The 26,370-nt window shown below is 40.2% G+C and overlaps 1 protein-coding gene across 1 annotated transcript in view; it reads left to right on the top strand.

Annotated features, from left to right (window-relative positions):
- The window catches only part of IQCH (IQ motif containing H), a 188,010-nt gene extending 170,515 nt beyond the window's left edge, over positions 1-17,495 (top strand). The window contains exons 21-24 of the mRNA XM_033108542.1: positions 3,037-3,159; positions 9,398-9,459; positions 13,374-13,482; positions 17,258-17,495. Coding sequence (XP_032964433.1) covers positions 3,037-3,159; positions 9,398-9,459; positions 13,374-13,482; positions 17,258-17,371 — 408 coding nt within the window. The 3' untranslated portion in view covers positions 17,372-17,495. The remainder of the gene's footprint in view (positions 1-3,036; positions 3,160-9,397; positions 9,460-13,373; positions 13,483-17,257) is intronic.
- Positions 17,496-26,370: the final 8,875 nt, after the last annotated feature.

The raw sequence follows: 26,370 nt of genomic DNA, 5'->3' as shown, positions 1-26,370 counted from the left end.
GTATTTCGAGCTTCTTTTATTTGGCTTGAAGCATTCTTGTTAGCTTGTGATTTAGAAAGGTAGTTTAATAGAACTAGACGTCTACCGGTAATATTTTGTCTTCTATTTTCCCCCCCTTGTTTTACTAGAAAAGGCTAACCTCTGGAATTCACACACATTCCAAATGTGGTCAGTGGGAATTCGGAGTGAAGAGCACTGGTCTGGAAGCCAAGGGTCGTGAATTCTGAGCCTCTCTCTGCCTCAGTTTCCTCATTTGTAAAATAAGGGAGGGCTAAATGATTCCCAAGGCCTCTTGAGAGATTTGATTTTATGGGCCTTACAGAATGGAGCTCTGTACCAAGCCTGGCCCAGGCCGCTTCACGGACAGTGGGGGTGCTGGGGTGGGGGCGGAATGTGCTGTAAGGGAACACAGGAGGGCCCATCCCTCCATACCATAGCCTTCCATCGAAAGGGCTTTTTCTTGTAGCATCTTTCAGAAAGGAGTAATATTGTTGTGACAGGTTACATCCTAAGTCCTCATCAGCCACCACCTATCAGTTAATACTTTCAGCAAAAATCACCTAGAAGTTAATTCAGCAAGTTTTTACTAAATAACTGCTTTGTGCCAGATACTCTACGAAGCCCAGAGGATATAAGAATGAGTAGCAAAGACCTCCAAGTTTATTAAAGGGCACAAACAGGCCAGCAGATAACTATAATGCATAGAATGATATGATAATTACATCCAAAATGTATCGAGTCTTGACTCCATGCCAGGTACTTTAATGAAGTGCTTTACGTGAATCTTTAGACAAACCAATATATTAGGCAGGTACTGTTATTATGCTTGCTTTAAGATAAGGAGACTGACGTTAAGAGATATTAAGAAATCTGTGGAAGGTCATTCAGCAAGCAAGTGTGGAAGCCAGGATTTACGTCTAAGTCTGTCAGGCTTTAAAGCCAATGTCTCACCATTGTAGTATCAACCTGCCTTGCACTTGGCTGAGAATCAATGATCCAGCCCCAGAAGACAGCTTAAGCTCATTCCTGAGAAGTCTCTGGTTGAGGCCACAGAGAGCTCTTCTTCCAAGGGAGGATTCAACTTCCTGCGTGATGAGGTTGTTTCCAGGCATACTGCCATTATCTACTGGCTTCTAATCTGCTCTGAGCTGGGCCAAGACTTTAGTGAGCACTGAACAGGCCAGATGATCATGGAGGAGTCTTCTGATGCTATGAAATCCATTTAGAGTGTGATGTCCTTGGCAAACCTAAATGGACTTTATAGCATCCGAAGAGTAGATTACACAAGTCAATCTTTTAAAAATGATGTTATCTGTTTGTGTAATATTTTATACTTTAAACAGACATGAGCGTACTTGATCTCCATGATAACCTCAAGAAATAAAGAAGACAGGGGTTATCATACCCATTTTACAGATTAGGAAACTGAGGCTATGCAAAGTTAAGTCAGTTGCCTTATGAATCACAGATTCCTTATGAATCACAAGCTGAGGTCTGGGAGGAGGGGAAATTGCAATCTGTCTCAATAGAGAGGAAGAAACCTCAGGATAGCCTGTCCTTACTTGCTGTCAAGTAATACTGGACAGTAAGCTCTTCTGCATGGTTTGGAACCAAGATACAGAGCACTGAGCTGGATCCTGCTACTAGATGCCTGCCCACCTCTCTCCCTTGCTGACTAGGGCCTGATCGTGGGTTTGCTAGTTTATACACTATGGCAGCATAAGACAAGTTTAGAAGACAAAAATAACCTTGGAATTATCTTGTGAATTCATGGTAATTACCATGCAATTACATGCTCAGTAATCACAATGGAATTCCAGAGTATTTACAGTTTACTTCCATATACAAAAGCTCAGGCATCTGGGCCTTGATTGTGAAGGCAGGAGCACGGCATGGTGATCTCAGAAATGGAGAGAGAACCTGAAATGTCATGATAGATAATGTCAGGTCTTATGATCCAACAGCACTTCCTTTTCTTCTCTTATTCCTGGTTGCCCAGCACCTGAGGGTCCCCAAAGTTCAAAATCTGGGCCAGGCATCTTCAGTTTCTATGCCTGAAGGTTGGCCATGACCCTATATGCCATTCTCCAAATTTCCAGTTATCCAAGGACAAACATGGCTGGTTGGCAAAGGCAAATATCACATCTTACAAGACATGCTACAAAACTTCCAGGATCTAGTACTTTCTTTTGTACATATTAAATTTAAAATGTTTTTAGGAAATATTATAATTGAAATACGTTAGGCCTACTGCAACCGATCTCTTTGGGGTAGCTCTCACTGATAGGCAAGCAAGAAAAAGAACAGGTGTTTCCCAAACAACGAAAGCAGTTGGAATAAAAATTCTAACATTGGTCCTCTCGAGGAGTTGGACTACAGTTTGTGACTTGCTTCCAACGGGTACAGTATAGAAACGGGGAGAAGTATCTTTACAGCAAGAAACCTGGCAAAAACCGCCTTAGCCAAGAGATCGAGACTGGGCTCATCACTTGTGTTGATACATGTACCCTTGATACAAGGTGATGAAAATGGCAGTTGACCGAGGTTGCCCTCCTCTCAAAAACACATTACCCCAGTCTAATCATGAGAAAAACATCAGACAAAGCCAAGTTGAGGGACATTTAAAATACCTGATCAGTACTCCTCAAAACTGTCAAGATCATCAAAAACAAGGAAAGTGAAACACTGTTGCAGCCCAGAAGAACCTAAGGAGACACAACAACTAAATATAATGCAGTATCTTGGATGGGATCCTGGTAAAGAAAAAGGGGGGGCGGAATTTAGGGAATAACTAGTGAAATTGAAACATAGTATAGACTTTATAGTAATGTAGCAATTTGGTTCCTGAAGTGTGACAAGCGTACCACAGAAATGTAAGATGTTAACTATGGGGGAACTAGATATGGAGTATACAGGAACTCTCTGTATTTCTGTATTATCTTTGCAGCTTTTCTGTCAATTTACAACTATTCTAAAATCAAAAGTTTATTTAAATATGTTGTGAAGAGTCTTACATTCGGTTGTGGTCTTTTCCAGTCACAGGCAACCCATCGCTATGCAGTAATGAGCACCCAGCTGAGGCACAACAATCTCTCACTGGTTTTCCACTATGTTTTCCTCCAGATGTGTAAGGCCCATGGCATTGGCTACGACATTCAGGTACGGAGGTCACAGTGGGTCAAGATTGGACCATATATAGGCCTGTGGGCAATCTAGGCAGCTAATAATTTGAGGCCCCTTCCATACACTTTACACATTAGTGTGACATGTATTTAGAAGAAGGATAATAAGCACTGCTTGGGGAAGGTTAGAAAAGCAGCTTGGTCCTGGAACGTTCAACTCTGTCCCCAAACTGGTACACCCACCTTGGTAAAGCAAAAGCCCTATAGCTCATCAGACTTAGGAGGAATTTGGGGGACCATCTCTGGATCCTGAAGCATGCCCTTAGCAACCTGACCCCACCCAAAGTGGCTTATCCGTTACGATCCTCTGTCTTAGTGAGCTCAGGCTGCCATAACAAACACCACAGACGAGGTAGCTTAAACAACAGACATTTATTTCTCACAGCTCTGGAGACTGGAAAGTCCAAGGAGAAGGTGCTGGCTAGGTCAGTTCCTGGGGAGGACTCTCTTCCTGGCTTGCAGAGGGCCACCTTCTCGTTGTGTCCCAACGTGGCAAGGATAGACAGAGCTCTGGGGGGTCTGTAACCTCTTTGATAAGGACACCAGTTCTATCGGAACAGGGCTTCACCTAATGACCTCATTTACCCTTCATCACCTCCTTAAAAGCCCTATTTCCAATACAGTCACAGCGGGGTTAGGGCTTCAACACGTGTATTTGGGAGACACACACAATTCAGTCCATAGCTTCCTTCTACTTACATTTAGTGGTTTCTTTCGAGAAAGAGTTCTGATTTTTAAAAGTTTTCCCCATTTTGGGTGTATGTCCAGTGATATGGATGGCCCCTGGCCAGCTGCTTCACCCTTAATGTAGCTAGATGGGAGCAAGCGGGCTGTAACATCTCCTGCCCAGACTAGAACTCCGTACTGTGCCTAGAGACTCATGTTACTCTGAGAACGTTTCACGTCTGTGTACTTCGATTCAGATTTTCAAATCTCTGACGCTGATGACTATTCTAAGACCTGACCGACCCGTGCGCTGGCACTTGTGGAAGATCCATTCCCACATCACATCAAACACATTAACATACATTCACCTGTCACATTAAGTGTAATGTATGGATAATGACATAGAATTGGGCAATAACCAACCGATTGAGTGTTTCGATTTGCAGACATTCAGGGCTACATTTATCAAGTTTTATTTTTTGTACTTGAGAACACAGTTTTTCAGGGGTCAAATCTTTTCAGAGGCCCCTAGAAAGCATGTAGGCCTTAGCTTAGGCACAAGGCCAAGCGTGAATAGAATGGCCTGACTGACACTTGGCAATCTCCACCACCCTGCAGGGCACTCACTGTTCAGGGTGCATGAGGCCCTTGGGTTAGATTGGTTCGTGCTGTTTGCAAACATGTATAATGCAGCTCATATTCCCTTGCAAATTACATTAAAATTGGTAAAATATAGAAAGAATGAGAAAAGCCAGACTGAACTGATTTACCTGAAATTAATTGTTGCATCTGCTCAACACAATCCCTTTGGAATTAAGTAGTTTTTAGCCCCAAACCGACTAAACTGAAACCCTTCCATGTACCAGAAGGTGGCTAAATCTAACTCAAGCTTTATCTGAATCTATTTCTTTTCTTTCCTTCTAAAATATCAAAGCAGAACAAGCTCTATGAATAGGCATATGTGGCAGGGGACGTCTCCTGCCTAAAAGAAAACATGCTCCATAACTTTCTATTGCCTGAAATTATTATTAGAGATTTATTTCTTTGACTAAAGGCTTTCTACTTGATTGAAGTTCTACTACTCCTGGGAAAAATAAGGCACCAAATTTTATAAGTTATTTATACCTTCGTGGTTCTGAGTTGATCAGATTCACTTCCAAGAACAAATTTGAGTAGGGGAAACAGACTACCATGGCCCAGGGGAAACAGTGACGGTACAGAGGGAGGAGTTGAGAAGAACTACAGAAAGGGGCAGGAGGCACTGAAGATGCAACTCTGCCTCCAGGGCACACGTGCTCAACAACTTGTAAAGGATGAGAGACGAAATGGGAGAGAAAGAGAAATATGGATTGGGGGCAATGGAGTGACAGAACAATATGAAAAGAATAAAATAACAGAAGAAGAGAGAGGATAAAATCTAGAGACTAGAAGAATCCATTTTTTAAAATGAGGAGGAGGGGATAAACAGAAAGAAAAAGAGCAAATAATAAACAGAAGTACAAGAAGAAAGATAGAAGAAGAAACGGAGCCCTAAACACCTGAGAGACAGGAGTCGTGTGACTACTTGGAAAATTTGGAAATTCTTCAATAGTATCCTCGCTCTGGTTTTCCAGACATGGGTTCTCATGTTTTCAGACCCCAGGGTCCATCCCTGCTCAGAGCTCTGCCCTTATTTTCTTAACTGCCTGTCTCAGAGAGGCAGGTAGATGAACCCGCATTTACAGAGCACCTGTTATGCACTGGCCCTATTACTTCATTATCTCTTTAATCTTGTCTCTCCTGTAAGAAGCTATTATTTCTAGCACATCACACTGAGGAGATTAAGCTCAAAGAGTTTAGCACTTCCCCAAATCACACAGCCAGGCCTTCTGTGGAACTGACATTTGAATCCGTAATTGTCCATAAAGTCAAACATGATTCTTTTTCTTACACCAAGCTGTCCTCTATGCGCCTTTTCCTCCCCAAGGGCCCTGTATATTCTAAAATATTATCACCAACCCAATCCAAGAATCCTGGGAACCATTGGAAATAGACTATTCCACGTAGGTCCCCCTAACGTATTCCTCAGCTAAAGAAGCGCAAACTTGTCCAGAGCCCCCCATGACTACCTCTACCTTGCAAAAGAAAAAAAAAAAAAGCTATGCTTAACAATTAACTTCTCTAAACTTTTATTGCCTCCGTGAGTTATGCTGCGTCTAAAAGGAAGACCAGGGTCACCTCTGCTACCTGCTCCCATTCTTGCTCAAATTTAATGTGGGTGTTCTTTCCAGAAGAGAAAGCAATATTAACAATACAGCATTGTCAGTGCTACCAAAAGGAGAGTCCTAAAAAATCATTCTCAACATTATGTTTTTCTTCCCATTATTTTCACAGAATTTTAAATGATGTTTCTTGTCCAACATCTCAGGGAGAAACAAAAAGGGAAATGAGATCACCCTATGAGTTTATTTTTCCTTGCTGCATATTGGAAGGAAGCGTTGCTGAGCGTGTAAGCAACTTAGTGGGTCCCATTCCTGGTGTCTCTGTAATGCTACAAAATACCCCCACTGATTTCCTAATGAAATGAAGTTGCAATGAAAGCCATATGGAGGGAAGTGTCATGTTTACAGCCTGTGACAGCGTGGGGCAGGGCTGGTCTCACACATACGTAGGCAGTGTGCCATGGTCCTAAATCGCTCCACACCCGCCAGCAATCATTTCCTCAGGCGAGGACATTGCCATGCTGGCAATCATTAGTGCCGTTCAAAATATTCCGATGCTCCTCCTCCCAGGCACATAACACAAATACACTCGGCCCTCTCCCTGCAGCCTGGCGGAGCCAAGTAACTTGGCTTGGCCAGTGAGATATGAACAGAAGTGATAGATGTCCTTTCTGTGTTGAAACCTTTAAGAGCCACTTCCTGAGTTGCCATATCCTTTTCCGGCCTTGGAAATCATGGAAGCACATTGAGATGGAGCCGCCTTCCCCCTGGGTCCCTGAGTGTCACCAACAGTGACCGGAGACCCATGCCAACCCTCGTGGGAAATGGAGCATAAGCATGAACCACATGTTGGTTGTTATAAACAACTAAGAGTTGTTTGCTTTTTTTTTTTAATTACTGCAGCAGAACTTCGCCCACCTGGCTGATTCAGAAATCAGTATCAAGAAAAGGATGCTCCCCAAACAGAAAATTAATATTATCATTTCAATATGTAATGAGTATACAATTATTGCGATAACTTACTTTGTTTGTACTAAATCTTTGAAAGCTACAGCACATCTCAATTTTGACTGCTGATATTTCCAGTTCTCCGTCGCCCCGTGTGGCAAGGGGCTCCCGTGTAGGACAGCACAGTATAGAATGTAAGACACCATACTGATCAACTAATCAGTGGTTCTCGACCCTGGCTGCCCGTTAGAATGAGCTGAGTGAGGAGCTTTACAAAGTGCAGCGGCCGAGGCAGGGCTAGGGATTGCGGCGAGGCAGAGCACAAAATTTAAGAGAGCGCGCATGCACACACAACCATTAGTAATAAAGACAAATAATATTGTAATGCAATGTGTTAAAAATAAAAGCTCATGCAGAAAATCCATGATGAGCAAAATATCAACATTTTATATTAAAACGTGCTAATTGTTTCCTTTGCCTCGGGTTCCAATATGGCTCCGCATGGCACTGTACCCAGGACCCACTCCAGACCAACTATTAAATAATAACTAATAAATCAGTATTTCTGGTGGTAGAACCCAGGCATTATTTATTTTAAATTACTCAGATGATTCTAATGTGCAGAGAACACTATCTGTGCTAATGCGCCGATTTCCTGATACAAGGGGGACTTAGCAGGCCGTCACAATTCTAGCATGTAATATCTTTTACCAAATCCCCAAAATGTCATATTCTCTTTGTATTTCCAGAGATGAAAAGTTCACAACTTCATGGGGCAGCCATTTCCACTATTGTACAACTCCAGTGTTAACTCTTATGTATGTGGAGAAACCTGTTAAAAGATCATTTTCAAAAAAAATAAAATAAAATCATGCCTCTCATACAGATACAAAATTAAACCCATGATAAAGATTTTATTTAACAGAGAAGAATTAGGCAGATGTTATAACCAGTACCAAAAAGAATCCCAAAAAACCGGATCAGGAATTTTGAAATGAATATGCAAATAGACACAAAACTGGTTTTACCGCAGGAGAGCAGGAAAGGAAAAATCAACTGAACCTCTACCAGACTGGACAGAATTTGTTGTCTCTCAGTCACCTCAACTTACAGAGCTGTAAAAATATCTCCCATAGAATCAAAGAAATAGGGTATGCCACAGACAACACAGAGTTTTCCATTGAAGTACAAATTCTTTTCCACACAACAAATTGCGTCTCTATATTTTTTTACCCATTGCTCTTAGAACAGGGGTTTTCAAATTTTGACGTGCATGAGAATCACCTACTAGGAATTGAGCTAAAAGGCAGATTCGCTCCCAATGCTCCTGAGCTTGGATGAGGCCCATGCAAGCGCCTTTTTAACAAGCACACCAGAAGATCCTGATGCAGGTATTTTGAGGATCTGACTTCTAAGAACACCTTGTCCTAGCCACGAGGTAACAGGTGTTGTTGAGGTTGTGGAGAAAAGGGAAACTCGTGCACTGTTGGTGGGATTGGAAGTTGGTGCAGCCACTGTGGCAAACAGCACGGAGGTTCCTCAAAAACTTAAAACTACAACTACCAGCAATATGATCCAGCAATTTCACTTCTGGGTATGAGTCCAAAGGAAACAAAATCACCATCTCAAAGAGATATCTGTACCCCCATGTTCACTGCAGCATTATTCAAAATAGCCAAGATATGGAAACAACCTAGGTGTCCAATGAGGGATGAATAGGTAAAGAAGATGTGGTGTACACACGTACAATGGCATATTATTCAGCCGTGAGAAAGAAGGAAATCCTGCCATTTGCGACAACATGGATAGACCTTGAGCACATTATGCTAAATGGGATAAGCCCGATAAAGACAAATACTATATGATGTCGTTTGTATGTGGAATCAAAAGGCCAAACCCATAGAACGGTGGTTACAAGGGGCAGAGGAGAGGCGAGAACTGGAGATATATTGTCTAAGGGCACAAATGTTCACCCAGAAGATGACTAAGTTCTGGAGATCTAATGCAACACTGGATTACATACTTCAAAACTGCTAAAAGACTAGATCTCATGTGTTCTCATCACTACAAAGTCATAATTATGTGACGTGCTAGAGGTCATAGCTAAGGGACAGTGGTCATCGTATTATAATATGTAAATATATCAAATCAACATGTTGTACACCTTCAACTTATACAGTGTTGTATGTAAATTATATTGCAATTTTAAAAAAAACACTGTCCTAGAACATATTTACTCCATAATCTGGAGACAGCTTTCCAAATGTGCTTCTCACAATATTTGCATGTAGTTCTCAATTTCAATTCAAATCCGTCTGAGTGGTCTTAGTGTGGTACATTTTCTTTACTTTGTTTCCAACATAATATGCTATTTCTTTTCTCCCCATTTAAATTTTATAGGACAGACAAGGAACTGTTTTTATATTATATGAACACCTGAAGAGAGACAGGTTGGGAATGTTGTGAGTATGAAGTGTGTCTATGAGATGTAATAAGCTGAGAAAATAGACTATAACCACTAACAAGAACGATGCTTCTCATACATTTTAACCAGCATGCTGATTTATTGGAAGCCTATCTTATTTTATTTAGATCTTCAAGTAGTTCATAAAATGACTTTAGATGTGTCAGCAGGGGTTCATAAGTATAATTAATTATCCAAATTGATTCCCAGTCTTATTCTGTCCTTCAGCTCCCCTCCCTGCCCTACGCAGACCTATGAAAAAAATCCAAAAGCATTTAGCCAACTGTGCCAGGCACAGTTCTAGGGGTTGGGCATACGAGGACGGTAATGAACCACAAGACAAGTCCCTGGCCTCATGAAGCTGCCATGGTGGTGGGAGGCACACTCAGTAAATAAGTAAACAAGTAAATATGGTTTAGCACGTTAACTGCTGATAAGCCAGGAAAGGGGAGCGGCAGCTTACCAGTCACCAGAACACCAGAGATGAGGTGTTTCCTGTTTCACTCCCTCCAAACTTGTCATTTTGATGCCAAGGCTGTGGCAGGACATAGGCCACCAGGCAGTTACTAGGCCTGGCAGCACCAAGCACTCAACTGGATTTGAAGGTGGCAACGTAGGGAATGAGAAATTCATATTTTCCAGAGTTATGCCTCTAATTAAGCAGGTGAGGTTCAAGGCCCAAGTGTGCTTCTGAGCTCAGGAATTCAGACAATGGGTTAATTAAGTACAAGAACTAGAAATCAGAACAAAGACATGACCTTCACTTTACCAGCACTGCCTGGCATGAAAGGTACACTGCAGAGGGCAAGCTGGGCTGGTACTGGAACTAGACAAACGCTGAGGCGTGGGGTGTGAGGCTGAAAGGGGCGCGTGCCCTTCAAGAGGGGAGGAGAGCACCAGGCAAGCAAAACACCAGGGGGTTCATGTGCTTGGATGTCATCCCAAGAAGCAAGCAGGTTGCAGCATCGGGATAGTTGCAACTACAAAGAGTAAAAGGACAACCTGAGGGCTAGGTGGAGGGAGCGCAATCATAGGAGCTCAAAAAAGAGGCTGCTTTTAGAGACCCAGCTTGGCAAGGCCATGCCATGAAGGGAAGCCATCTGCAGGTGATGTAGCTCAGCAGAGGCAGGACGTGTAGCCTAGAACTGATGGGATAAGATAAGGACGGTATGAACAGGGCAGAGGCAGAGTTCCTGAAGTCTGGGCCCCAGGAAGCTTTATCCAGGTGGTACTAGGGGATGGAGGACCCAGGCAAGAGGAAAGCCATCACAGAATTTAGGAGATAGAAGAAGGGACTGGTTTGTGAAAAAGGAAAGCCTCAATTATCAAACTGAGCAGCAAGGCTGACTTGATGCTGAAACCTAGAGAATGAATAATTAGACCAAGAGGAATCTGCCCAGTTGTCCCTACACCTGCACCTGACATTTCAGACAAGGATGCCCTGACTGCAGACTAGCTTTGGTGCTAGAAACCGTCCTACTGGGGTACCTTCCAGATGGTATTGCTACTCACACATCCTACCTATGAACACGGGCCTCCTTAAAGGTTCTCTATGACCTTGTCTACCGTTTGCTGTCCCGTCTTATTCTCATCCCTTACTGCAGTCATAGAACTGGAGACCATTAGAGCAAGGAAGGATTGTGGGGCTTACCTGACCCTCACAGTATAGAGTGAGTACTGAGGCTTAGAGAGGGGATGTGATTTGCCAGGATCACACAGTGGATTGTGTCTCCTGATCCTGACACCAGTGTTCTCCACACCAGCAATGACTACACTGTGTGGCCACCTTGTGTAGGGAGCCCTTTTATGGAATACAGAGGTTCTCAGCCTATTGTAAGATACATCACTGCTTGTGCAAGTTTGTACCGAGTTCATTAATTTACTTTTTCTGAATGTCAGATAGTATTCAAAATTATCCCTGAAATTCTCACTTGCATCTAGTTGTGTTTTCTTGAGTATAAGAACGTGGAATTACAACTAGTATGTCAGGAATTTAGGAATAGATCATTTAATGGACAACAGCCAGGAGACAGCCCTCATTTTCTATAACTCTTATTGAAAAAGAAAAGATGAGCAGGTATAAGTGTGTTTTGTTTCTTCTTTGTGTTGCCTAATTTTCTCTGGAGCTTTAAGGAGAGGCTTTTCATGAGATGGCTGGGTTTTGTTTGGCTTCATTGCAATCAGGTCACATTGGGTGAAGAATGTTAGTTGGCCCCCTCTTTAGGAAAGGTGAGGACTCCAAGATAGGATGCCCTTACAGACCAGAATTTTGTGGTTTCGCTTTGCCAGGATAACTTCATGCCAACTCCATTTATAATGGGATATTTCTTGGAATAGTGGATCTTGAGGAGAAATTAAAGGGAAAGGAAAGTGAAGGAAATTCTAGAAATGAATTAATTACAGGGAGGGGCTGTCAAGTCCATCCAGCCTCTTGGTTTCCGATCTGGGAACCGTAAACCCCTGCAGGCTGAGGAGGGATGGTGAAAAGGACACAAATCCATACGTGGACCCCTGCATTGTACACACACATGCGCACACACACCTATAATTTATTTGAAGTATGGGTTGCAATCTTTAGTATAAATAAGAATCATGGGGGCGGGGAGTCATTTGGGGAAACTACACATTCCTGGATCCCAAACCCAAAGAGTCTGATTTTGTTGATCTGGGGTAGAGCCCAGGAATCTGCTGTTTTAGAAGCAGCCAGGGTCTGATGCGTTCTGACCCTGTGGCAATAAGATACAAATCCCTTCTTTAAATGATTGACTCTGAAGTTGCCTTTGGCTGTTATTTATTCTCTTAAAAGAAGAGGTATTAATGATTAGCAGCTATAAGGGGTGGGGGTGGGCATTCCTTGGATTTGGGAAACGTAACTCAAAAAGTTTGGAAGCACCGATCTAGTCCCATTCCTTCATTTCAGAAATAAAGAAATGGAGACCCAGAGAGGTTAAGTAACTTCCCCCCAAGTCACAAAGTCAGTGGCAGGACAAAGAGCTCTGGTCTCGTGTCTTGGGGCCTGGGAAACTTTCTACTCCCACCCTGACCCAAGGGAAAGCCCAATCAGATTGGAAGGCAGCCATTCCAAAAGGTCTAAGCCTTAGACTCTAAGGTGACTTATTTTACAAGTAACACTAGGAAAGAAGTAATCCCAAAGTTTTTCGCAGCTGCCTTAAGGGGCAGCTAGCTCTTTAGGTTCAATCCCTCAGGACAGAACAATTTTTTAAAAAATTAACCCATTCATTTAATCTTTTCTTTGCCTTGAATAAAGAAAGTTTGAAAAATAACTAGAAAAAAACACCCTGGAGTTTTGTTCCTAAATTAAAAACTTGCAATGGCCAAGTTGTTTGGCGCTGTTCACTGACCACAGTACAATTCTACAGGACGGCTTGCAAGTCATCTCTGAAATACTGAAAATGTGTGTTCAGCTTTATAAAGACGACTGACCATGAATGGGGCGCCTTCTCCTCTGAATGTGGATGGGTTGCACTCATAAATAGCAGGAATCACTTGAATACATGAAATAGAAAATAATACTGAGGGGCAGATGTGGACAAGGGAATTGTTTGGCATGAAGTACGCTTAGCAACAATTCTCTTACTCTAACTTAAACGATTTTTTAAATGAGCTAATACTACTGTCCTAGCTCAGTGGTAGCCTTTTGCTAGGAATGACTGAACCTCTTCCTATATTCTGCTACGTTGATTAATAAAAAAATATTTATTGCACAAATCCTTTTTGTCGACAAGTTAAAATGAAGCCTCATCCTTCATATCTCCCTGAAGATTGCCACCTTGTGAGATTGAAAATACTCATTAAATTCCATCACCAGACAGGCACAAATGAAAGGGTGATTGTTTTTAAGCATGTGGGGGGAAATGTTGGTAAACTCATTTGTTTGGCTATCATTAACAGAACAATCGGTGCGGATCTCCAGGGGGTCCTCATGACCTTTGCTCGCCATCTCTTCATCATCCATCAAGAAATATCAGCACCTAATATGCAAGGCGAGACCAATTTTAAGGTGAGGTGTTAATTAACTAACGATCCTGGTTAATTTCTATACAAGGGCTGACAATACCTCATGCTGTATTGTAAACAAGTGCTAAACCATTTTTTTTTTATTGTAAGCAGTACATTTTTACAATGTGCAGGGTCAATACTGTAAGGTTCCCACTGAACCTGTTAGTTAAATTTAATAGTTTGAAAGTTTTTCTTTGAAATATAGACTCTTTTAACTTGCTACCATTTCCAAACCCAGGCTTACAACACAATAGGGCCTTCTGATATTGGAGGGGGAGTTGAAATGTCACGATGGGGCCAAAAGAGAGACTGGCACAACCAAAAATCCTGAATGTCATCTACCTAGAGTTCACTGTCTGGCTAGGGATTCTTAGCAAGCCCACGTTTCTAGAGCCAGAGATGTTCTGAGACCAGGGAGGACAATGTGTGTAGGGAGGAAACGAAAAGGACCCTCAGCACATACGTGAGCCATTCGCTCCACCCTGTTTCTCCAAAGTGGGGCCGATGTTTCATCGCTAACCTTTGAAACTTCCACATGGCCTTTAAAGAGGTTGGTTCAGGTAACCCAGTCATGTGTAATTGACTAGCTGTCTCCAAATTCTAGAAAACAGGAGCAGGATTTGTCCGAGAGTTTTTGAAATACCAAATGAATAGAGAGGAACTGGATTTGGTATTGATCACCAAGGTTTGCCTCTGATTCCCAGCCTGAGCCTTCATCATGTTTGAATGGGGCAAGTAACTCAAAAGGCTCAGTTGGAAACCACATTCATTTTTCTCTTAAATGGAAAGCCCAACAAAACCTTGATAAACGTATAATTTTTTAATATGTTTTTTCCTTGAGCTAGGACCTGGTCCCTCTAGTAACAGTAACAATGCTAATAATGCTTTACTCTTCAATGTGATTTTTATGAGTTGCAAGATTGACCCCCGCTTTTCCCACGATTGAGAATATTCAATAAAAACAGGCCCAGCGCTACATCAACTTACACTGGTCCTAAAGATCTATGTTCATCATTGATATCCTAAGTTCCTGCTAGCTAGCATCATTTCACCTATTACTGCTATGAGCAAAATTCTGAGCCTATGTGCACATAATCAGTATAGTCTGTCAATGTATAGCTAATAATTCATCATTGTACTGGAGGTTCTAGCCAAAGCAATTAGGCAAGAAAAAGAAATAAAAGTCATACAAAACAGATTGCAAAGAAAAAAATAAAATTATCTCTAATCACAGATGACATAATCTTATATATACAAAACCCTAAAGAACCCAGAAACAATCTATTAGAACTAATAAACAAGATCAGCAAGATTGTAGGACCCAAGATCAATATACAAAAATCAATTGTATTTCTATACACTAGCAATGAACATCTGAAAATTTTTTAAAAAATTTAATCCTTTACAATAGCATTAAAAAGAATAAAATACTTAGGAATAAATTTAACAAAAGTACAAGATCTGTCCACTGAAAACTACAAAATATTGTAAAAGAAAGAAGTCCCAAATACATGGAAAGATATTCTGTGTTCATGGAACGGAAGACTTAATACTGTTAAGATGACAATACTCCCCAAGTTGATCCACAGATTCAATGCAATTCCTAACAAAATCCCAGCTGGCCTTATTGTAGAAATGTACAAGACGATCCTAACATTCACAGGGAAATGAAGGGACATAGTCAAAACAATCTTGAAAAAGAACAAAGTTAATGGAATCACACTTCTTGATTTTAAAACTTACTACAAATCTACAGTAATCAGCATGAGCAGTATAGGCAAAAGAATAGACATAAGATCAAGGAAATAGAATTGAGGATCCAAAATAAACCCATACATTTATAGTGAACTGATTTTCAGCAAGGGTGCCAAAACAAGTCAAGGGAAAAGAAGTCCTTTAAACAAATGGTGCTGGGACAAAGGATACGCCCCTGTACGAAGTTGCACCTCTATTTCACAACATATATAAAAATTAAGTAAAAATCCATCAAAAACCTAAATTTAAGTATCAAAACTCTTAGAAGAAAATATAGGTATAAATCTTCACGACCTTGTGTTTAGCAATGGTTTCTTAGATATGATACCTTAAATGCAAGCAACCAAAGTAGAAATAGTAAGTTGGACTTCATCAAAATTAAAAACTTTTGTGCATCAAAGGGTACTACCAAGAAAGTGAAAAGACAACTTACAGAACAGAAGAAAATATTTGTGAATCATATAATGTCTGATAAGGCTCTAGTGTCCACGGTATATAAACTACTTTTACAACTCAACAACAGAAAGACAAATAACCCAACTTAAAAGTGGTTTGAATAGACATTTCTTCAAAGAAGATATACAAATGGCCGATAAGCACATGAAGAGATGTTCAACATCATTAGCCTTTAGGAAAATGCAAATCAAAACCACAATAAGACACCATTTCACACCTAAGGAGGCGACAATAAAAAAGACAGACAATAGCAAGTGTTAGCAAGGATATGAAGAAACTGGAACCCTCCTCTATGGCTGGTAGGAATGTAAAATGGTGTCACTGCTGTGTATAGTTTCATAGTTCCTCAACAAGCTAAACATAAAATTGCCATATGACCCAGCAATTCCACCCTTAGACATATATCCAAGTGTATTGAAAACATATGCTCACATAAAAAACTTGTACATTAATGTTCATAGAGGCATTATTCATAAGAGCCAAAAGATAGAAACAACATAAATATCCATCAACGGATAAATGGGTGAATTTCATTGTATTACATGAGTAGTATTCCATACAATGAATACACAGGTGTAAATCTTCATGACCTTGTGGTTAGCGATGGTTTCTTAGATGTGATGCCTGAAGTGCAAGCAACCAAAGCAAAAATAGATAATAGATACAATGGAATATTATTAAGCCATGAAAAGGAAATGCTACAACATTTCCTTTTTCTGATTCATGCTACAACACTGGTGAATCTTGAAAACAATATGGTACGTGAAAAAAGCCAGACACAAAAGACCACATATTGTATGATTCCATTTATATGAAATGTCCAGAGTAGGCAAATTATAGAGACAGAAAGTAAGATTAGTGGTTGCCAGGAGCTAGGGGAGGAGAAAAAAGGGAATGGCTGCTAATGAATGTAGAGTTTTTATTTGGGGTGATAAAACCATTTTGGAATTACACAGTAGTGACGGTTGCTCGTGAATATACTAAAAACCACTGAATTGTACACTTTATAAGAGTGAGTTTTATAGTATGTGAATTCTACCTCAATAAAAATTAACTAAATAAAATAAAGTAGAAAGGTGCCATTTTTCTCCCCTAAACCAACAGAAATAAATACTCCCATCATCCTACTAGCCATCATTTTAGTGAGACTAGACCAGTGCTTCTCAAATTATCTGTAGTGAAGGACCTATTTGTTATATTTTTTCCAACCTATTATGGATCGATAGTTTAGTAAAATACAACAAAAATAAGTTACTAAAAAAATAAAATAAAATAATTAAAGATATATAAAGTAGAAGCCCATTTTTTTTTTCATTATGTTTAATAGACATTAAAATTTCTATAAAGGTTTCCAAGTTCTTACTCTCAGTTTTTGTACTCATTTCATCAAGACTAATAACCAACAATTTGTAGATGGGTTCTGGCTGACGGAGCACACTTTGGGTAGAACCATACTTAACTAAATCATACTTAATTCTAAAAAGGAGCAAACTCTCACGGGGCTGGAGGAAAGAGTTGTAAGAGGTGTTTAAGTAATAAATATTGTTTTTATTGTTCATTTACAGACCACCATTAATGATATTGAAGTCATTCTAGGAGTAACAGAGGAAAACAAAATGAGATTTGAAGAAGAGCTACAGTCCAAAGATAATAAAAACCTCTCTAAACCTGATAAATGAATGATCTTAGAATACATTACTGATTTTGGAGTCCAATCTGGAGCCACAAAAAAGCAACATTTCTTTTACTGTTAGGAATAAAAGGGGGTGGGGAGTTAGTTTGCTTTGTTTGCTAGGAGGTGTATCAGAACAGATTATAATATAATGCTGTTTTTAAAAAATTGTTTATGAAGTGATCTTATTTTACTTATTAAACCAAAACCTATTTGTGTTTTCACTTGAGAGCGTTGAACAATCTCTTCCTCTTCCCAAACTAAGGAAGAAATAATCTAATAAGAAAGTTACAAGTCTTACTGATTACACTTCTGCATCTACCTCTTTATAAACTTCAGGATAATGGAGATTTTGTTTTTAATGTTTTATAAAGTTTTCTCCTCCTATTTCTAATAGTAATTTGTCTTCTGAATTTAAAAAAAATTAAATAAAGGTTTAATCATTGATATTTGGCAAAATACAAATGTCTTTTTTTAAGAAAATTACATTTCTATGGATTTTTAAAGTGATCTTTTATCATTCATTGTATTTTTATTGTACCAAGCCACTATTGTTTGTTGTTGTCATTTTTCAAAAAGTAAGGTAAACCAACATCTAGTTGACTAACGCATCAGAATTTATCTAGGTGGCAGTATCTGCTCTTAGTTTAAGATACAGTGTAACTCGAGCCCTTTAGCTTGAACAAACATTTGTGTTCTCTAGTTCTCCATTGAATACAAAGGTCGGATTTTTACAAGCTTAATTCAACCGCACTTTTTAAAGGGCAAATTGTTAAAATTATGCAGTGCTGACACTACGTCTCAGCATTTGCTTCGTAATTGTTCAAAATATTTATACAGCATCCAGCTTTAACAAGGGCTGAAAGAGCACGTCACAACAGCAAAATCACATACTTGTTTTTGAAGAACGATATCTTTAAAAGATTTTGAGTTGGGGAAAGAAGGGGTATTTTTTACCCATGGGATTTCAATCATTTTTTTAACTATGCTTCAGCCACAGGCTGAGTTTCTGCAATAAAATTAACATTTGTGTGTGTGTCCGCTTTTGTCTTGCTATAGTTGGAAATACATTAATTAGCCAGGTTTCCTGCCTGTGCTAGGTACAACGATGACCTCTTTTTCTTGCCAGATTGCTCTAATCCATATGAGGGGCCCATTGTCCAGACACTTGACGAATAGGAAGTACTACATGCCCATTAGAGTCTCGCCTCGAATGGAGCCAGAGCAACATAAGGTCCAAGAGACTCATTAGTTCACTGGCACAATCATGTCCTGAGAGTAAATGAAACCCTCTGTCTCCTTATGGCTCTCATCTGCTCTGGACTTTAAAAGAAAACTGTCTCTGTTTTGTTCAGCACAGCAGTGGATCTTTCACACAGCGAGATCCCCTCTTAACAGTACAAAACTGTGACATCTATCGGGGAAGTTTTGTGTATGAATTGGGATTAGCATTCTTCAGCCTCAAGCTGCTGGCAATAGTCAATTGAGTTCACTCCCTGGTACCTTTTTTTTTTTTTTTTTTAACCCCCATGATTGGTTTCTCAAACAATGCGCTTTCCTTCTTTGCATCTATCATTAGCATACACCACAGAGCGAATGCCTGTTTCCAAATTCAGGCCTTACGGTATGTTCAGATTCAGGTCTCACTAGAAAGTGATCAGGAGTAAGGTTCTTCACCTACAAACCCACAGCTTCAAAACGAAAGGAGAAAAATTGGTATAATAGAACAATCACTTCAAGTAATTAAGTGGAAGAAGCCAGAGGACCAGATTAAATTAGTGAACTGTTTTAATTACAGAACATTTGAAAGGAAGCATAGCTCACGATCCTTTAGCACAGATATGCAGCAAAGATACTGTGCTATTAGTGAACTAAGGCAAGTTTGGGGGAAAAAGTCATACGTATGTGTATAATGTATCCTAAACATAAATGAATCAAGACGAATTACTTAGCTTTTACTACTCTAAGCAGGAAACTGAAATCTTTGCCAACAAGAGGTCTTTTGGAAAATAATGTGCCATTTTTCAGGAAGTTTTAAGAGAAGCAGAACTATCTTTGTATGAGAAATGACCCATTGTTTAATATTGAATATTTGCAATGGTTTGAGAAGCAAATTGTACTGACCATTTAGGAGTGCATTACTGGATGATGATAAACATCTCCCTTTACATATCAGCCATTTTATATTGCTTTTAAAGAAACCGAGTTGATGATATTTAATGATAAACTGTGCTATCTGCTTACCTACCTTCCACTACCTACTCACACTTACTTTTTACTGAACACTTATTGTGGGCGAGGTGTGTACTGTCCTAGAAGCTTCATAGACATTATTTTATTGCATCTTTCCAACAACCCCTGTGGGTGGCTACTCCTACTGTCTTCATTTTACATGTGAGGAAGATGAGATTTAGTAAGGGTCTCTCACCCCGTGTTTCAGGCTAACTGAAAAGAAATTTGGGATTTGCACTCTTTTACCACAAATGCTAGCATGCTGTACAAAGTAGAAAGTTCAGCATCACTTGTCCCAGATCATGCAAGGGACTTGCTCTCTTTCGTAACAATGCTTGTGTTGCTGGAAGGGTGGAAGGACAGCTTAACTTATACACACTGACTGCTCATAAAAGAAACTTGCGCAGTTGGCACCACTGTGAGGCACCACAATTATGCAATCACAGAAATCAGGGGAAGAGAAAGTGTTGTCAGTGCAACTCTCCTGTGGTGATGGATCTGAAAGACTGGTAGAGGATTGACGATTGGGAGTTGCAGGAAAGTTTGGAAGCTGGGAAGTCATGCCCCATAGTTTTGTATAAAAAAATGGGTATACGGTCTTGAAACTGGGGAAGGGTTAAGAAAGACTTCCAACAAGGTGTAGAGTGACCTGGGAGAAGCATGGGGAGCTTTATTTCAACTGTATCATCCTAAGAATTGCAAGCATCCTCATTTTCAAGTATAAAACGATGAGTTTTATCATAAGTAATATATTAGTAACCATCTGAAAGCTTTAACAATTAATAATCATTTGTATTCATCTGGCACCTTTCTTCTAAAGAGCTCAAAGCACTTTACATCTGTTATCTCATTAATTCCCAACACTGTCCCTATGGGGAAGGTAATAAGTATTTTAACATTTAAATGTTTATCTTTCAGACTTTCTCAAGCATACATTAATTCTATTTCCAAAATTGTAAATGTTCATTAGTTTTATTTTACTGTTCCCCTGGCTTTAAGGTGCATAACAAATTTGTTTAACTCTTTAAATGTACTAATCATAGTAAATCTGATTTGGAAAACTATAAATTAAGTTGCCAAGATAATGTGAGGATGGAGGTTGGGGGAGGGAGGAAGCATTTGACATTGCTTTTCTCACTGGAAGAAGTTTGGTCCAATCCGTTGCAAGTGCAGATGAAATGTGCTGTGGCTCTTCTGTGTCTTTTCTGTATTCCATTCTCTCCAAAAGGTGACCTCAGGAGGGTAAAACTGTATGTGAAAGCCTGAGGCAGATTGACCTATTATTTCTATCTTTGTTTTGTTAATGATTTCATCAATGTGGAACAGAAATCTGATGCATTCTATTAGGAGTTATATCCCAAGGAGTCACTGAATAATAAGGGCCAGAAACTTGTCTCCTAGGCCTCCCTCTCTCTGGCCATGCCTTCCTCGATTTTCTAACTAGAAAAATGGCAGATAGTAATACCTGCTCCTTAGGGAAGCAGTAGAGATTAATTGGCCAATGTTGAGAGACTGTTTCAAAGATGAAGGGTTCTACATAAATGTTTAAGTATTATTATTACATTGCTTCTTCAAATGGAAGTTCTCACTTTGAAATGTGATTATACCCTTTCCCTCAAAACCCCTTGATAACCACATGTATAGGTTTATTTTTCACTCTAACAATCTAACTCATGGTTGTGAAACTTTATTGCACTTGATGGAGGGCCCTGGCTTTTATTAGCTTTAAACTGCTGGTTTCTGGGGTATTTATGTAAATGAGGGAAAGATACCAAAACAGTAAATAATAAGCATGTCCCTGCTGTTTAAAAATCTGTTGTTAAAAAAAAAATTGTCTTTTGTTATAAGAAGACCCTAAACATAGCACAGAAAAATACAGCTTTGGCATCTATGCATTAAACAGTGTTTTCGATTTGGGGGGTCTTTTGATGTTAGTTTCCCCCAAGCATTTCTTTGCTATTCTGTAAACATTTTGTTTTACTTCCACAATTGTCACCATATATATCATATATATGTGTGTATGTATATACGAAGAGAGAGAGTAAAGTGCGTAAAATGCTACATTTTAAGTTTTTTTTTTAAATTAACAACATGTTATAAAGTATACCAGATGGCAAATTATAGCTCCTGGAAACAAAAGGCCACACCCAAGTTTATTGTAGTTGCCTCATAAGGAATGTTATGATGAAATCATGGTCCCATAAACGTGACAACAAAATAGCAGACCTTCCATTGGTTGCAAAATTAACTTCAAATTCAAATTTTGGTTCATTTAAAGATTCATGCCACTTCCCAGCAGAGAACGCAAAATACTTACTTTACAATCATTGAAAAAACTCAAAATTATATAACAACACACTCTTTATTTTCAGGTTCCCTTTACAATAACTTTCTACTCATTTCCTGTGTTTTTTTCAAGCTGAATATTTATAGCCACATTCCTAAGCCAAAAAAGACCACTTTCAACAATAGTGAAAAATCAGAAAGGTCTAAATGTTCAACAATAGAGTATTGCTTAAAAACTATAGAATAGGGCAGAGATCCAAAATGGCGAAGTAGATAAACACTGTGCCTGTTTCCTTCTGTAAACACATTAAAATTACAACTAAATTATAGAACAATCAACCTGGAGAACTACCTGAAGTCTAGCAAAACAGAAGTCCTATATCTAAAAATATAAAGAAGAAGCCACACTGAGACTGGTAGGAGGGGCAGAGACACAGAACAGGCCCCAAACCTCTGTGTGGCATCAGAGAATAAGGAGGGATATCTCAGCCACAGAGTTTTCCCCCGAGGAGCGAGGGACTCCAGCCGCACACCAGCCTCCCCAGCCCAGAGTTCTGGTGCCCTGAGAAGCCCCCACAACTGTGAAAAACAGTGGGGATTCTAACCACCCAGGTGGGACGGAAGGCTGCAGGAAACCCAGACATCCTCTTAAACGACCTGTGCACAGACTCACTTGCTTGCAGGCACTCACCTTGGGTTCCAGGGGAGGGATGGTGTCTCAGGGTGGCGGGGGTGGGTGTTGGAGACATACAGGAGGCAGACTGAGGTGTGTGGCTTCAGGCGAGGGCTGGAGAACAGTTGCCATTTTCCCTGTACGAGTTCCTCTTCCCATGGAGCGGGCAGGTGTACTCCATTTTTCCTGTGTTGAACCCACCCCCACAGGCCAAAGCTGAATCTGATTGGTCTGGTGAGCTCCGCTGGGATCCTGCTCCACCCACCTCCCCAATGCCAGAGGCACTTTCTCCTCCAGCAGCCAGCCCCCACCCGCAATGCTCTTGGAAAACTATTGAAGTCTGGCAGGCCCCAGGCAGACAGCTGTGACTGGCCTCGGTGTGCTCTGAGATTCTTGCTGAGTCACTCCAGGCTCAGCACTGGCACCAAACTAGAATTTACATTAACCTGGTGACCACAACTTTACCCACTTTAGTGACTCCCTGAGACCCTGCCTCACCCAACTTGCATTCTACACAAGGCTCTATCAGCGACTGAACCTTAAGAGAGCCAGCAGGTGGCAGCAGGTTTCAGGGTGTCCTGGCTTTTTGCAGAGTTACCCTAGGCCCAGTACTGGTGGCAGACATCCTCAGTTTGCAGCGTGGCCTCTCCCATGCACCTCCAGGGTTAGCACAGGCAGCAAACAACTGCAGATCACTTTGTAGCTTCTACCAGGCCAGTCACAGTCAGTGGGTGACCCAGGCCTGCACTGGAGCCCCTCCCAAGAGGCCCCAGAACCAACATACTTGGAGGTTGGCTTCAGACCACAGCAGACCACCACCCAATTAGCCCCACAAGCAGAACACACAACGGGCACCAGAGCTCACTGGGGTGTATCCCACTCAGTGGGGTAAGCCCCCCACAAAGCAGCCCATAAGCTGTGGACATGGCCAACCCCCACCCAGCCAGTCAACTTGATGGTCAGGCCTACTCACTGATATGCCAATAGCAATCAAGGCTCAAATATAACAGCAGAACACACATAACCCACACAAGGAAATTTCTGGAGCACCCAGAGCAGGTGGAGATGTAAAGTAATTCGTAGGAAATATAGTCAATAATATGGTAATATCTATGTATAGTGCCAGGTGGGTACTAGACTAGTCAGGGAGATCACTACTAAGTTATATAAATGTCTAAGCTGTACACCTGAAATCACTATGCTGTACACCTGAAATCAATATAATATTGAATGTCAACTGTAGCTGAAAATTTTAAAAAGGGGAGAAAAGGTGAAGAAGAATAAGAGGTCCAAATTTCCAGTATAAAACAAATAAGTCATGGGGATGTAATGTACAGCATAGGGAATATAGTCAATAATATTGTGATAGCGTGGTACGGTGTCAGATGGTTGCTGAACTTATCAAGTGCTTATAAAGAAGTGATTATTTCTTTCTTTTTTTTTTAAAGATTTTATTGGGGAAGGGGAACAGGACTTTATTGGGGAACATTGTGAAGTCAAGTTGTCCTTTCAGTCTTAGTTGTGGAGGGCGTAGCTCAGCTCCAGGTCCAGTTGCCGTTGTTAGTTGCAGGGGGCACAGTCCACCATCCCTTGAGGGAGTTGAACCAGCAACCTTGTGGTTGAGAGGATGCGCTCCAACCAACTGAGCCATCCAGGAGCTCAGCGGCAGCTCAGCTCAAGGTGCCGTGTTCAATCTTAGTTGCAGGGGGCACAGCCCACCATCCCTTGTGGGAGTTGAGGAATAGAACTGGCAACCTTATGGTTGAGAGCCCACTGGTCCATGTGGGAATCAAACCGGCAGCCTTAGGCATTAGGAACACGGAGCTCCAACCGCCTGAGCCATGGGGCCGGCTCCTGATTACTTCTTTATAGGTATATAAATGTTGAATAACTATGGTGTACTTCTAAAACTAATATAATATTATATGAAGTCTGACAATTAAGTTCAACAACTCATCCTAGAAAAAATGCTACATACCTCATTGCTGAATATCACTAGGGTCACCTTTTTTGAAGTACGCCCCTTGGGAAGCTATGCACTGATGCCAGTGCCTAGTCCACCCTTCAAAGCAATTTTGGAACTCTTTTTCTGGAATGGCCATCAGAGCTGTCATCCTGTTACCCTTGATGTCCTGAATGTCATCAAAATGTCTTCCTTTCAATATTTCCTTTCTCTTCGGATAAAGAAAGAAATCATTGGGGGCCAGATCAGGTGAGTAGGGAGGGTGTTCCAAAACAGTTATTTGTTTACTAGCTAAAAACTCCCTCATAGACAGTGCCGTGTGAGCTGGTGCATTGTCGTGATGCAAGAGCCATGCATTGTTGGTGCAAAGTTCAGATCATTTTTGTCTAACTTTTTCACGCAACCTTTTCAGCACTTCCAAATAGTAAACTTGGTTAACTGTTTGTCTAGTTGGTACAAATTTATAATGAATAACCCCTCTGATATCAAAAGAGTTTAGAAATATCGTGGCAACAAGTTCGCAAACTTAATTGTCAGACCTCATATGTTAGCTATATTTTTAATAAACATCTTTTAAAAAAGTTATGAAATAGGTATATATAAGGGACTATATATAGCCATTTAAAACTCATATTACTATACCTATGGTACGATTCAGACATTCCATTCCTAGTCTTTTACCCAAGAGAAAAGAAAGCATATACAAAAGACACGTACGTGAATGTTCACAGCAGCTTTATTTGTAATAGCCCAAAACCGGAAACAACCCAAATATCTGTCAACAGGCAAGGGGATAAACAAATTCTGGGATAGCCTTGCAATGGAATACTACTGAGCAATGAAAAAGAAAGAACTGTCGATAAACTCAAAGACATGAATCTCAATAAAATATGCTGAATGAAAAATTCCAGACAAAAAAGAGCACGTATCTATTTACACAACATTCTAGAAAATATAAACTACAGTGACAAAAAGCAAATCAATGGTTTCCTGGGGGTGGGATGTGGGGTGGGGCAGTGAGGAGGACGGAAGGATTACAAAGGAGCAGAAGAAAAATTCTAGGGGTGATGGATAGTTTCACTATGTTGATTGTGAAAATGGCCTCTTGGATGTATAAAAAACTTATCAAATGTACACCTTCAATATATGCAGTGTTTGTGTGTCTATTATACCTCAAAAAAAGCTGTTTTTTTAAAATATCCTGTTACATTAAAAGAAAATGAAATTATATTTAATTATTATGAAGTGAAGAAGCATAGTTTAAAACAGCACAACTTTTATAAAGAATGTGTGCTTATATATGTGCACACACACATATATACACACAAGACTGTAAAGATGAAGCCACAAAATGTTAACAGTGCTTACTTCTTAATGATGGATTTTTTTCCTTTCTGTATTTTCTATTTTATAATGAACTTGTTTTTAATTAATGGAGCAAGTGAAACAAAACTCTAATTTGGGGGAGGTTGGGAAAGAAATACATGAATGTCTTCCTTATAAATTCTGTTACCCAAAGTGATAATGAACTTAGGGACATGGACTGGGAATATCATAATCACCTCCCTGCTCCAAGTTCCCAAAGTTGCACCAGATAGTAATGGTGTTTTCCCAGCACCATGGATTGACTGTTTTATTCTGAGCTTAATGCCCTTAGTCTGAATATTCTAGAATCCACACCAGACAGTGACTTAAGTGCCATATCTACTCATGCAGAGATTCATAAAAGGGTAAATGCTTCTGCAAATGTTTGGAGGTACAGATAGTGATTAGGTGGCATTTGTACTTATTCTAAATGCATATGTAATCATATATGTAAATGTAAATGTATGTGTATGCAATGTATATAACA

This window comes from Rhinolophus ferrumequinum, chromosome 6 (assembly GCF_004115265.2).
Source record: "Rhinolophus ferrumequinum isolate MPI-CBG mRhiFer1 chromosome 6, mRhiFer1_v1.p, whole genome shotgun sequence".
NCBI classification, from domain to species: Eukaryota; Metazoa; Chordata; class Mammalia; order Chiroptera; family Rhinolophidae; genus Rhinolophus; species Rhinolophus ferrumequinum.
Note: the sequence above shows the minus strand (reverse complement) of the source record. Positions and strands in the feature narration are given on the sequence as shown.